Genomic DNA, 15235 nt, shown 5'->3' with positions numbered 1-15235 from the left:
TTCCTGATTGTCAGGTGTCATTTTATCAATAAATTAAAGTATTGTGTATTTTTGGGAGGCAGTGCTTTGCAACACTTCCTTACTTGAAGATGCTGCTGGTGGAGAAACACTTTGTGATGATCCAGAAGCAGCAGAAAGTTTTTCTGGAATGATAACTCTGGAGGGAAGAGCTACTTGCACATTCATTATGGTCCTCAAAATTTAATTCCATAAAGTATTTTTTAATGTCTTTAGGGCACCTCTGGCATGCAAGAATGTGCTTTGTCATCCTTGTAGCATTTGGAAAAGACTATTTCTTCTCACAATAGATGCAAATTGTAGCTTTCCTCTCAGCAGAAATTGCACCGTGGAAATGTTGGTTTCACCATTTTACTGAGAGGAGGAAAAGAAAAACTAATTTACTGACCAGACAATAGGTAAACATTATGCTGTGATGGCGGAGAACATTAATAGGAATCATTTAAAGGTTGAAAAATGTAAAACTAACTTGTCAGAGAAATTTACCCTCTTACCTGTAAATTAAGACCTGATAGTACAGCAATTATCATCTACTGTTTCCCAACAATCACCCATCTGTAGGAGGTACAAGATGAAGTCCACAAGCCAACTAAAAACGGAACCTTTTCCCTGCAGTGCCTTCCTAGTGGCAGAAATGCATATTTCTCATTTAAGAACTGCATTGAGAAGTACAGTGTTAACTGTATTCCAGGATTTGCTTGTCTTTAGCTGAGAGAACGGGCAATAATTTAAGATTTAAGACACAGAATCCTTCATTAAAACCTTCACGTTATATACTTTAAATACCATGTCATTGATATATTATTTATCATTGTAAAAGAACATATTCCACATCCCCCCCCCCCCCCCCCAATTTTTCTGTTAAGGGGAAAAAAAAAAACGGCTTTGAAGAAAAAACTAATGCAAAATTAAAAAAAAAAACCTTGTTTTTTCCCATTTTTTTCCAGGCCTTGTCATCTATAGCCATACCTGTGGGTTCCCACTGGAAACTGGAAAATTATTATTATACAGGATGTATATAGCGCCAACAGTTTGCATAGCACTCTACAATACAATGCTACTACAGTGATCTATTCACTAGCTTCCGGTTACCGTGTCAAGCAGCTGTCATATTGCATTGTAATCACAATGAGTTTGCTTGCTGAGTACAGGAACCATTTAGGGAACAAGCTGCATTTTCTGAATGAATGCAAAACGTTCTCTAATTGGACGAGAGACAAGGAGTAAGTCACAATCTCCACCTTGTCCAAAAAGGGAACACTTTGCATTTATTGAGAAATCGCAATGTCTTTTCTGTACAATGCCCAGGCCAGGCGAGCAACCTCTTGTGTTCACTAAACAGCAGAGCAACCACTTGGCACAGGGCCAGAAGCTAGGGGAGATCACTGTAGCAGCACTGTAGTACCTACTACAGTGATTTCCAGTTTCCATGGGAATCCCACAAGGTATGGCACACTCACATTGGTGCAAGTTGGACCAATTGCCACACATAACCTACATCTTTAAAGCAGCCTGTTTCCTGTACTGTAGGATTAAAAAGTAAATGTACATTGTAAAGCATGTATTTAAGAACTAATTTTACATTGTTCTTTACCAGTTCAACACAGGTTTTAATTCATTTTGAATCAAAACACATTTTTATTCATTTTGAATCTTATGTAACATAGTTCAGTTCCATTTACCTATTGTGTGCAACCTCCTAACTGTGATTGTATCCCAAAGAGAATAAAAACACTGCATTAATTATTGCGTATTTAGTTTAAGATGAACCAGTACTAAAATCAGCAGCGAAACACAGTATTTAAAAAGTAAACCAAAATGAACTCCACATACCTTTTTGATAGAAATACTTTCGGAAATAGTATGCTCCAAGGTCTACATGTTCTACAATGTATCTCTTTGCTCTGTCTATGTGAAGAACCAAATTTTCCTTTGGGACCTCAAGGACTGCCAGTCCTGCATTTGCACAGTGTGAACTCATAGTTGATTCAAAAGAAGAATTTTCACACCCAGAAAATGAGCCTGAGTTTGACTTTGACAGGCTGACTTTCTTTTCACCTTCTCCTCCTGTTTCATTGCGGAAATAGGGACAGCTCATTACCAATTCGTTGCTTTTGTCATCTCCTTGGTCAACATTAGCACTGTCCTTTGCATTTAAATCTTCTGTGCTACCAGTTGGAGAATTAAAACTGGAGGAATGAGACAATGGTCCTGCAGCTAGAGACGCTGCAGCAGCAGCAGAGGCCCCTGTTGTAGTATTTCGCCGTTTGATGACATTATGTCTATTGATTACAACTTCATTTAAATCAAACAAAACACTTTGAACATCATAATGAGCAAAACATTTAGGGCAAGTCCATGGCTTGATGCTATCATCTGAACGGCTGTCCTCAATGTCAGAAGCCTTTCCAAGCTCCCCTTCAGCTTTTGCATTTCTAAGCTTCCGAAAAATGGAAGAATCTCCAGTCTCTGACTTAGATCGCCTTTTCAGCGGCTTGTCCCGGTCTTTGAAAGCCCGATGACCATCTCTCTGGCCATCAATAACATCCAAGGAGAAGCCAGATCCTCTACTTCCACTGCTCAGTAGTAGTTCACTCAATTTTGATGGGCCATGTCCACGATGGTTGGCTTTCTCATTTTTATATCCTTTAATAATATCAAAAAAGCTCTCACTAGATGTTCCCTGTTTGTCTATTGAAGATGTACTTCCATATTCTCTGTGCAGTGATGGCCCTGTTTTGAAAGTAGGTGACATGCACTCTTCAAAATTGTCCATATCAAACTCACTAATAGTAATGTCACTATTACTCCGCTGTCTTATTCTGCGATGAACTTTTCTTGGGGAGCTGCAACTGGAGTAACCTTCAGGAGACAAAAACCTAGAATCTAAACTTTCTGCCTGTCTTGTTTTGTTTTTCAGAGTGTTTTGAATACTTTTTAACATAGCAGAATCACTAGAGTTAATACTAGATGTACTCACTTGACTACTAGGACTGCTCTTAACAGACATTGTGTCTAAACTGGATGTTTCCATATCTTGACTTGTTCTGCTCATTTCCTTAACGTTCTCTTTTCTTGGAGGCCAGTCTGCAATTCGTGCTCTGACTCCCATCTTAGGAACACCTGGTGTTGAAGATATGTGGTGGGAACTTTCACTGCGGGGTGGTCCAACTGGAGACATGGCAGAAGAACCTAAACTACCATTCTGTGATCTGAAACGTCTCATATAAAAATCATCTGATCGAGCCTTTTGTGGTCCATCTGGCACCGACGATTGAGTCCCACTAGCAACGGACCTCTCAGTCTGGGACCTTTTCAGACTGGTCATGATCTGAAGATGAGCTCAGATTTAGAATATTCCAGAATGAAACATGTCCATCTTTGCTTTTTATTAAGATAATGTTCTCCTGGAGAAAGCCCTCCAGAGAACACACTGGTTTCATGAGATCAGCCAAGTTATAAATAGATACTTAAAATGCAAAAGATATATATGCACTTAAAGTGTAATGGCTTGTCGCCAATTTATGTGCAAGGTGGTAATCTGAGATACATTTTCTCGTTGTTTCTTCTTGCATCAAGGTTCAAGGTCCAGTGGTAAATTGAAGAACGTTTTATCTTTAATCTGATATGTTCCAGCAATGCATATCTGAAATATAAATAAAAAGATCAATGTTTATAAACAACGTAAAATACAACTAATGCAGCCTTAGCAAAACTACACAGTTCATACTTCTAGCATTATGCATGCTAGAAAGATGTTTACTTATTAATGTGATATAATTAATGGTTTGTAAAATGTATTTCTATCTGGGGACTACTGTCAACAACAATTTAAAACAAGTATACACAACACTGTAAAAAGATGAATTAAAGCCATATTGAACCCTTTTAATTATTTATGTGCAGCATAATATTCATATTCAGTCTCTTTACCTCCTTTTTTTTAATCAGCTAAGTGTTGCCACAAGGGTTAAAAACCCTGTGCTGCTAGCACTAGGGTCGGACTCCGGCTCTCACACATGAGCTCTCCTTCAGTCTGAAGTGACCCACTAAATAGTGCACTAATCAGAATTGCCCTTGCTTCTTGAGCAGAGCTTTTGATATGAGCAGTCTTGGGGTGCAAGATAGCCTGGCTGCTTCTTTTATGGAGCTGAATTTGCTACACTTTCCTAATAAAAAATAATATAATAGAGGAGTAAAGATTATTGTATATGAAGTCTGACTGCAGTACAGTAATAAAATCACTTGGGTTTTAAGTATTCCAATAGTACAAGCAGCACACACACACACGATTAAAGCATCATATGCCAAAAAGGCTACTGGGAAGTGTAGGGGTTAATGAGTTCTTCTAAATGTCAGAAGTGCTTATTATCAAGTTTGTCTACATGTGTCTTCTACGGGGAAAAAAAGGACCAATTATTTTGCTACATGCACACATCAGAAAAGCTGGGAATAAGATTTCTGAGCATCCCAGCACTATGGCAATATAAGTGAAACCAGGGGTTTGAATTCTTGACACTTGCAGTGAGACATAGCTGGTCTATGGCCAGTTTTATAGAGGAAAATACAGACAGGTCACCAAACAAATAAAAAGCTTACCTACAATCATAACTATTATTATACAGTATTTATAAGGAATAACCTGTTGAAAAATTATTAAATTGCACACACACTGAACAATTTGATTGAAAAGGTCACAAGAATTTTTTGGATTCTTCTATTCATAAAGATGTGAATTGAACAGCTAACAATGAAAAGATTGAACTCCTTGGCAACGTAGGAACCAACAGGCAGTTTTAAAAAGAACCTGTTAGGATGGCAGTAATATTTTACACCTGAAGCTCCCTTTAACTCCCAAAAGTGAACTTCGCTGTCATACAGCATGCAGCACTGCTCTGTTGTATCATGCCCTTATCTATTTGAGAAACAAGGACTAAGGCAATGGCAGTCTTTGGCACTGTATGGCAGCCCTAGCCAGGTAAGAGGAACCCTAGCAGGTTTTCTTTAATATAGAACCAAAGCCAAAACGTTTATATTTTCATACCATACCACAGGCACAAATGAAAGTGAGTAAATTCCTCCAAAGTGAGGGAGATCCCCAATTGTCACCAGGGCACTAGGAACAGTGTCCCTCTATTCTCGTGACAAATCAAAGTTAGAAACTTTCTTCACTTTTGTTGAGAACGGTCAAAAAGACAAAGAGAGAGGGTACAAAGACATAAATAAGAAACCTGACAGGATTTGTAATAATTTCACTCTATCCAAAGGTAGAAAAAAAAATTACGGCCGCAGTTGCACTGCAAGAAGCCAGAAAATATACAGTACTTTTGACATAAAAAAAAAAAATAATAATAAACTTGACGGTTACCATTTTTTTACGCACCCTGGCTACTAAACTTTGGAGATCTGTCTAGCCTGTTCAATGCTTTATTCCTCTTCTGCTCAAACTCATGTTCCTTGGTTGAGCTTTACATTTTTCACACAATTCACACTGTAGCTGGTTCAGCTCATTATCCGATGACATGCATCATTTGGCTAAACATAGAACTGTATAACAAATCACAACTGGCTGGTTGACTTCTTCTTTACAGTAGAGTTTAAATCAAGCTATTAAATGACTGTTGAACTATATTAAATATATATTATTATACAGGATTTATATAGCGCCAACAGTTTGTTCAACGCTTTACAATATAACGGGAGACAATACAGCAACAATACAGTTCAATACAAGAGGGTTAGGAGGGCCCTGCTCCTTGGAGCTTACAATCTAGGATAAATATATACAAAATAAACTATACTAAACATTTTTATTCAAACAACATGCAAAGCTAGAAGCATTTTAAATCACACGGATACCCTCTATAAGGCTATTTTGCATTGTACTGTTGGAAAGCATTTAGATTTGACATTGAGGGGATCATTACCCCATAAATTGAAGGTGGTTCTAAAGGCTGAAGGTTTTTTACCTTCATGCATTCTGTCCCACAGATACACAGCTCAGGAGCGCGCATGTATAAGTGCCCCCAGAACAAGCAGCTTACTCTGTGGGCACTCAGCAGAGGGGAGGGGCCAGAAGCACCACTGGGGGACCAGAGAAGAGGAGGATTGGAGCTGCTCTGTGCAAAACCATTACTCAGAAAATGTTAGTATGATATGTTTATTATTTTCAAGAAAAAAAATCAAGGCTGTAGAACCACTTAAATCAATCAATCTACATTCAGTAAGTAAAAAAATATAGTACATTTTCTTCATGTGCATAATTTTATATCTTATGTACGCCACATCTTATCAATACTTTGTGCAAAAAACAGCCCTTTCTGCTTTAAAATAACTGCAATAATTACATTTGCTTCTTCCACAACTGATCGCATGAACTATTGGTTATGAAATCTAGAATTTAGGTAAAATGGCTGTACTGTAGAAAAAAATAGATGCTTGACTTGTTACAGAATGTTATTACAAAATAACATAGGCCCACCATACCATGGAAATAAGAAGCAAACAAAAAGAAATTCCATACATAGCAGGATACAGATTCACCTGATGGGTTGTTTTATCATTATTATCTGTAATTAATAGACATATAACTTATAGCCATTGGATTGCAGCAAAGGTGTGGCAAATGTGAGCAATGAGTTCATTGGATTGCAGCAAAGGTGTGGCAAATGTGAGCAAACCCAGTCATGTGTGCCTAAATTATGTTACGCATTATCAATAATCATTTTTTTAGTTGAGCTTTAAAAAATACCATTAGATAGAGATGGAGAAAACCACATCAGTCAACAGAATTTCAAATCAAGGCACAATGGATGTTTTACTGACTACTGCTCACTGACCGCCATTTAAGGCTGACCAGTTTAGAAAACCCAAGAGATCAACAGAATGGTGGCATATAAAATGACTGGCCCAACCAAGGGCAAACCTTCACTGCACTACCATCAAAAGCGTTTTTTTTTTTTTTTTGCTCATCCCTGAAAAGCCAAGGTTAATGTGAACTGTACTAACAGAAATAATGGCAACATCCCACGGGGGGATTTACCTTTAGGGAAGTATTTTCTTTGAGGGTTGTCTACAAACCCATTATATATACAAAGATTAAAGTGTTACTAAACCCAGGGCCCAGTATTCACTATATTTGGTCTCCCACAGTACATAGAAATGCAATTAGTTTAGTAAATATTAACTACTAAATACCTTTTCTCATCAGCAGTATATAGCAGTCTTGTGACTATCAGTGTCCAGCAGAGCACTAGTTAACCTTGTAGGAGTTGTCATTCTCTTCTGTCCTATGAGGCTGCATAACCCCCAATGGAAAATGCTGATTGGCCCTGTGCTAATCACATGCACACTCCCAAAGAAAAAAAAAATTGCAACACACTAAACTGAGCATTTGCAAAGTGACTCCTAGAGCTCTGTACTATCAGCAGATTGATTGGGGACAGTATAAAGGGAGGATCAGAGAAGACAGGATCAAACAGTCTTTTTACACAATGTAGAGGATTATCCCCTAGGATCCACAGTGAGTATACCTAGCATGCTTTACTGCATATACAGACTGATTTTACCGTTGTTGGTTTTGTAACACTTTTAGGATATCTAACCTTTTCTCACAGAAAGTTGCAAGCATGCAAATACAAAAATCCTCTACTTTGGAGTAAAAGACTGAAGGTACTTCGGGTGCAAAGTCATAGTTAACATGAACAGACAGATCTCTTGTGTTCCTCAAGAAGACTGAAGAGAAATTTGCTCATCTCAGGATAACCTTTATTATTATTATACAGGATTTATATAGTGCCAACAGTTTGCTCAGCGCTTTACAATATAACGGGAGACAATACAGCAACAATACAGTTCAATACAAGAGGGATAGGAGGGCCCTGCTCCTTGGAGCTTACAATCTAGAATATCATCTCAGTCAGATATTTAGGGGTTTATTTACTAAAGCTGGGAGAGTCCAAAATCAGACTCCCTTCTGCATAGAAACCAATCTGATTTTGGACTCTCCAGCTTTAGTAAATAAACCCCAATGTGTCTGTTTATAGGTCTCTATAGTAATGAAAGAAAGAAGTGCTTGTATAACTACCTAGTGCCAGACAAGCCAATCTCATTTGCTCAGCCTGTATCTTTTGACTTGACAAATATTATAAAGTTGGCCAGTCTGAGCAGCCTCTTGGAAAAGTTACTCGAGCATGGTCTGCTTTTCTGCTTAGATCATCAATTAAGCAGATTTACTACAAAGTAGTGGGCTTTGGGGCATTAACTTATCTAAATCTACAGGTCTGTCTGCAGAGTAATAAAAATTCCACATGATTAAAGGATATTTGTGTAGCATGAAAGTTAATTACCATCAATTATGCAGCATGGTAAGATGAAACAGGCTTTAAGCCTCTGACCAGCACTCTTAACTATATGTCCTGAGAAGAACTTAAATAGCTATTACATTTAATATAGCCAATTAAAACTGGCCTGCTGATTGGCCAATACCATTAATGTCCTAACCTGTGATCACTGTGTGATATGACCTGTTGGTTATATCACTCTCACATGCGTGCTAAGATCAATTATTACTCCTAAGTGCCTCAGCAAGTCACTTAAAAGAAAATTACAGTTTTTTCCCCACTCACCAATCATGAACTTGCTGTGAAATTGAAGAGTTCATGACAAGGGCACATCAGCAAAAAAAATAAACTTGTTAACTCTATCAGCCCATATGAATATTATGCGTCAAGCTCAGAACACCCTACAGAAGTCCAGGTTTTTGCGGCTGTTCTGATTTTCATATTCTAAAAGAGGCAAGCTTACCGAAGTGTATGTAAAAGTTACCCAAACACGTGGCTCAGAGCACAAATTGAGTAAAACAGGAGCCGGCCTTAACTTGTCCAAGAGTTTAATATGAAAAGGGAGAAATGTTAAAGTCCCCATTTGCATGCACCTGGCAAAGGTTAAAGTGGAACTTCACCCTAAATGTGAAGATCCATTTTTAAGAACCCCATCTAACATTATTAGCACTTTATTCTTTTGGGGAGGGGGAACCTAATTTTGGCAGCCACTTCCACTTCCTTCAACACAATTTTAGACACAGCCTGAAGGCCAACTCTAGACTTTCCCTGCCCCTTGAAGTACTCCAGTGTACACACACACAGTGAGGTCCATATATATTTGGACACAGGACACATTTTAGTTTTTTTGAGGTATTTTCCAAAACATATTCAAGCTATAGTTTTATAATGGATATGGACTGAAAGTGCACACTCTCAGGTTTAATTTGAGGTTTAATATTTCTTCATTAAGCAGGTAAAAGGTCATCTCAGGATGACCTTTGTTATGATCTCAGTCAGATATTAAGTGTCTGTACATAGGTTTCTATAGTAATAAAAGGAAGAAGTTCTTGTATAACTACCTAGTGCCAGACAAGCCAATCTCATTTGCTCAGCCAGTATCTTTTGACTTGACAAATATTATAAAGTTGGCCAGTCTGAGCATGCATTTCACTTGCTGAAGGCAAAACTAAAGGCAGAAAGACCCACAAAGAACAACTGAAGACAGCTGCAGTTAAGAGCCTGGCAAAGCATCAGAAAGGAGGAAACCAGGTCTTTGGTAATGTCCATGGATTCCAGACTTCAGGCAGTCATTGTCAGTAAAGGATTCTCAACAAAATATTAAAAATAAATTTATGATCATATTCAATTGTCCAATTACTTTTGGTCCCTTGAAAAAGGGGGGATGGCTGTAATTAAGAGCTGTAATTCCTAAACCCTTCCTATAATTTGGATGTACATAGCCTCAAATTAAACCTGAGAGAGTGTCCACTTTCAGCCCATATCCATTGTATAACTATAGCTTGAATATGTTTTGGTAAATACCTGAAAAAACCTAAAATGTGTCCAAATATATATGGACCCAAGTGTGCGCGTGTGTGTGTGTGTGCGCGTGTGTGTGCGCGTGTATAATGTTTAAAAATGTTCCTTTTCTATATGTAGGGGTATTCTCTCTGTAGGGGTCCCTCAAGGTTCTGTCCTTGGACCCCTTCTCTTCTCCATCTACACCTCCTCCCTTGGTCACCTGATACCATCTCTATGCTGATGACACTCAAATCTATCTTTCTACCCCTCACCTCATCCCTTCAGTCTCCTCTTGCATTACTAACCTACTAAGTGATATATCGGCATGGATGCCACTCCACTTCTTCAAACTCAATCTTTCCAAAACTGAGCTTTTAGTATTCCCCCCAGCCCGTGCCCCCTCCCCTGACTTCTCCATCAAGATCAATAACACTATCATCTGTCTCTCCCCTTATGCCCTGGTACTAGGTGTAATCCTAGACTCCCATCTGTCCTTTCAGTCCCAAATCCAATCGCTGTCCAAATCTTGTAGACTTCACCTCCGCAACATCTCCAAGATACGGCCCTTCCTAACCTCGGAAACCACTAAGCAACTCATTCACTCCCTTATTATATCTCGCCTTGACTATTGCAACTCCCTCCTCATTGGCCTACCTCATCGCAGGCTATCCCCTCTTCAGTCTATCATGAATGCTGCTGCCAGACTCATCCACCTTACTAACCGTTCTGTATCTGCCACCCCTCTCTGCCAATCCCTCCACTGGCTTCCCATTGCCCAACAGATAAAATTCAAAACAATAACGTATAAAGCCATTTATAACTCTGCCCCAAATTACATCACCGATCTTATCTCTAAATATCACCCAAACCATACTCTTCGCTCCTCGCAAGACCTCTCCTCCTCCCATGCTCGTCTCCAGGACTTCTCCAGAGCTTCTTCCATTCTCTGGAACTCTCTACCCCAATTTATCAGACTATCGCCTACTCTGCTAACTTTTAGGCAATCTCTGAAAACCTCTCTCTTCAAGGAAGCCTATCCTGCCCTCAGCTAATAATGGAATCTTCTACTCTTCCAACCAGTCCATCCCCCACAATTACTACCTTTTGTACCACTAGCCCCTCCCTCCTAGATTGTAAGCTTCAAGGAGCAAACTGTTGGCACTATATAAATCCTGTATAATAATAATAATAATAATAATATGTCTTCAGGTCAGTCACATGAAGACAGAGTTCTCTTCAGATACTCCCTGGCAGTGGGAAATCTCGATAATGCTAAGTGATCACATCAGCAGCACGCTATGCATCAATAAACTGAGTACAGCACTGTGGTGGTGCCCCATCAGAGGGTGCGCACATGATGCCTTGCACACACAGTACATCTTCAATTTTCCTGGCAAAATTATGTCCAGAAATATTCAAGCACAAAACTGAGATCTTGTGGCTAAAAATTATTACAAGGAATTATTGCTGGGGACAGCTCTGGAGTGGCGGCAAGTATTGCAGCAAGAGCTGTATTTTTTTTTAGATGCTACCAGACCTTTCAAAAACAAATTAAAAATTTATCTGCAGTTGAGCTTCAAAGGAAACCATGCATGTGAAAGAAACCATGCATAAAGGCTTTAGTAATCCCTTTACTGCTTCCCTTCTCAGCTCTCTGGAAAATCCACAGAGAGCAGCTGTGAAAACAGACTGGAAATCAGACCATTGAAAATGAAGGTGGTTTAAGAACAGATCTAATAGTTTTCTTTTTCACGTTACTTTTTTCCCTTTATTTTCACCTGGTAATCCTAGAAATAACACTTTCTGCCCTTAGGTAGCAACAATCACTCCACTGTATCTATGGAGGGAGCCATTATTCTCGCTAAGGTGGACTTTAAACATTTCTTCCTCTATTCTTCTCATTAAATAGGAAGAGTGATCAGGGAATTAGTACTTGACATAGGGAAAATAAGATTGTGTTCTTTTCACTCCAGCTCACATGAACTGACAAGACCACTGAATTTCTGCAAGATCAACAGGTATTTCTGTACTTGCCAAAAATATTCTCAGTCTGAAAAATGATGGACATAAAGTGCAATTTCACAGTGGTTGTAAAGGAATTGCTAGAGCTGTGGCATCAGAAATGGGGCAATAAAGAAAAAAAACAAAACAAAAAGTACATCAGTTTCTATGCATAGGTACTACTGTAAGATACCAAGAGGCATTGCATGAACAAAAAAAAAAAACCTCTGATATGGCTACCTTATATTTTCACAGATATTGTAATTTCCTTAAATCATACAGCTATTTATAACTTTATAATAAAACAAAGCCTCTTTTTATTCTGACAATCCAGATACATAATAAGATGCTACTTCTGAACAGAATAACATTTTCTGATAATGCTTTTTCTCATAAAGAACTATCTGAGAACCAGAAGGCAAGGACGACAGGAGTTTTAGTGATACAATACAGTAGCTTTTCCACATTCAATTGCTAGAATTATTATTATTGTACAGTATTTATATAGCGCCAAAAGTTTGCTCAGCGCTGTACATTACAATGGGAGACAATACATGAGACAGTACAATAACAATACAATACACGAGGGGTTCGAGAGCCCTGCTCCTTGGAGCTTACAATCTAGGACTATAATAATTTATATGTAAAAAAAATAAAATAAAATACAATACTAAGAGAATTATATGAAAATTGTCACTAGGACATACAGAATGATGCAGTGAGAAAATTATTTGCTAATAATAAATATGAACTGATTATTTGTGCCCAGTAATTAGAAGATCTCTAAGGCCTGGTTCACACCAATGCAGTCTGTATTTTTGTCCTTTTCTGCGGTGCTTTTTGCACATGCATTTTTGCCACATGTTTTGATGTGTTTTGCATTAAGTAAGCAAGTAAACATTTGCAAAACCAGTAAATAAACCCTCTAACATTACGCTCCCAAAACGGGATGAACTGACATCACCTTCACATTGTACCATGCTTCAGAAATCCTTTACTTTGATTGTTGACGATCAAAGACATAACCTTTACTTACAAAAAGGTACATGATTTTCTCTTTATTTTGCCGTTCTTTACACATATTTAAATGAAATCGATATTCTATTAATTCTAGAAGAGGGTGTAATATGCAATTATTTGAATCTGTTTCTGCTTTTCTGAGCTTCAGCCACAGTAGGTGGCTTACTGTCCAGCTCTAACGAGCTCAGAGAGAAGTACTGTTATTGAAAAAAGGTGGGAATCTGTTTCGAAACTGAATTGTGCTAAACAAATGCCTGGAAGGCAAATGAATGGCACAAAAGGTTGTCATGTAACTGCATACCAAACTAACAGCTATTCCCAATATTCACCTTCTTGGAGCGGATTAAGCCTAGAGTTCACTATCTAGAGATTGTTACACGTTATACCCATATTTAGAGTGTAACATGCTCCAGCGTATACCCTCCTCACCCCAAAGTAACAGCGGGTGAGAAATCCTCTCCCCCGCTGTCACATTTTTAACACAGCATGGCCATGCATCGCTCCGCCCACACAGCCACATCACAGTTGCCTGTGAATGAGTAAACTAGAAGTACCTTCTGCTACCGAGGTAGACGGCCTTGTAGTTTGCAAGCTGACAGACTGTACAGAAGTTCAGGCTGAAAGCTGAAGGGATACTGTGCGGAGCCTGAAATTGCACCCATGTTCTACTTACAGCAGGTGCAATACTTTGCGGGTGCCTGTTAAAATAATAAATGCACATTTTTTTTAACCTGCAACAAATGTGCTTTTTTCATAGTAAAAGGTGAGCATGTCCTTTAAGATATGACATTTTCAACATCAAAAGATTTTTAACACAGCAATTCTCAGGTCCTAATATTCAAAAACAAAAGATCCGAACCTTGGGTTATTATTATCCCTTTAATCATGAACATGCACTAGCTAGTATACTTCAAGTGACGTACCTCATAGGTGGTTAGGCTGACTTTTTCCATTTGTCAGCAGAGATGATTAAAAAAAAAATATCACAGAACTCTCTCCAGTCCTACAGATGAGATCCTAACACTGCATTCCAAGGTCTACCAAACAGTGCAAGTAGTCCATAAGAAACGGATAACTACCCAGAACAATGGCATATATGTTTACTTGTTGGGATAAAGTTCTAGACATTTGTTTATTAATAAGGTTTTAAAAGGAAAAAACACCATATTCAACCACTACAATGGACAAAAAGTAACAAAAGGATCCAGCCCTTCAGTAACCATGGGACAATAAAACTACTGTGAATGCAAATAGAAAAACAAAAAGGGGTGCACCGACCTAGTGCATTATCATTTAAAATATTTATTGAAAGAACAAGGTAAGTATTATACTCACAATGAACATAAAAACACAAGCTAACACGTTTCGAGGCCACAACCTCTTCCTTAGAGCCAGGCTCTGAGGAAGAGGTTGTGGCCTCGAAACGCGTTAGCAAGTTGGTCATCCAGGGTTCCATCGTATGGACTCAGATGCTGCTTGGATTTATCATCCTGGTCGGTGTGATATGCTTGTGTTTTTATGTTCATTGTGAGTATAATACTTACCTTGTTCTTTCAATAAATATTTTAAACGATAATGCACTAGGTCGGTGCGCCCCTTTCTGTTTTTCTCTTTGCATTCAGTGAAGTTGGACCACCCCGGTCTGTTGAGGACAGCAAGCAGTGCATATTTCAGAACATCCTTACTGGTTCCACCGAGTCCATTCCCAGCGAAGGAGAAAAGTGTTTTGCTGTGTTAGTAAAACTACTGTCACTGACAGAGTATCCAGTGAATGACTGGTGCTTCTTTTTATGGAGTGAAGGGAACAAAGATTACTGTGTTTGAGTGTGCTACATCCATCTATCCATTCATCCGCTGAACTGAGAACAAGGCTGGCAGAGTTGTTTGGGCACAGACAGATATCTCCCAGCCCATTATTTGCAAATGGGACATTTGCTATTAGTCTGTCCTAAATGAGCACTCTTGGACAGAAAAGTAGACCAGTTAAGCAGGACCGGCAGGTGTTTGAGCTTCACTCATCCAGTCCTCACTGAAAGATATTTAACTTTGAGCCAGCAACCACAGCCAGACTGTGCCTGCACAGCCACCTACAAAAATTCTATTATGCTACGAGAAGCATTCACAACTTGCTTGAATTTGCTTGTTAAAAATAATTACGTATTGGTGTTACCCATACACAGGGCTTCAGAAATTTGCTTTGAATCTAGGAGCCAGCTAAAAAAGTCCAAGGATTTTACACTGAGCAGCCCACATTCCATTCCCGTTCCCACATCTCTTTTTTTTTACCTCATGCCAAAATGAGGCATGAAATGGACCTGGAGCCTGCCTCTCTGTACCCTAGATGGGGACAT

At 38.8% G+C, this 15235-nt stretch overlaps 1 protein-coding gene across 7 annotated transcripts in view; it reads right to left on the bottom strand.

Moving 5' to 3' along the window:
• SIPA1L1 (signal induced proliferation associated 1 like 1) overlaps window positions 1-15235 on the bottom strand; it is a 419939-nt gene that overhangs the window by 220299 nt on the left and 184405 nt on the right. For all 7 annotated transcript variants that reach the window (XM_089686855.1, XM_089686849.1, XM_089686852.1 and 4 more), the window contains exon 3: window positions 1852-3664. In XM_089686855.1, coding sequence (XP_089542981.1) covers window positions 1852-3346 — 1495 coding nt within the window. In that variant the 5' untranslated portion in view covers window positions 3347-3664. The remainder of the gene's footprint in view (window positions 1-1851; window positions 3665-15235) is intronic.

This window comes from Staurois parvus, unplaced genomic scaffold, assembly GCF_062004578.1.
Source record: "Staurois parvus isolate SC_StPar_1 unplaced genomic scaffold, SC_StPar_1.0 ptg000414l, whole genome shotgun sequence".
NCBI classification, from domain to species: Eukaryota; Metazoa; Chordata; class Amphibia; order Anura; family Ranidae; genus Staurois; species Staurois parvus.
This window is presented reverse-complemented; position numbering and strand designations above follow the sequence as displayed.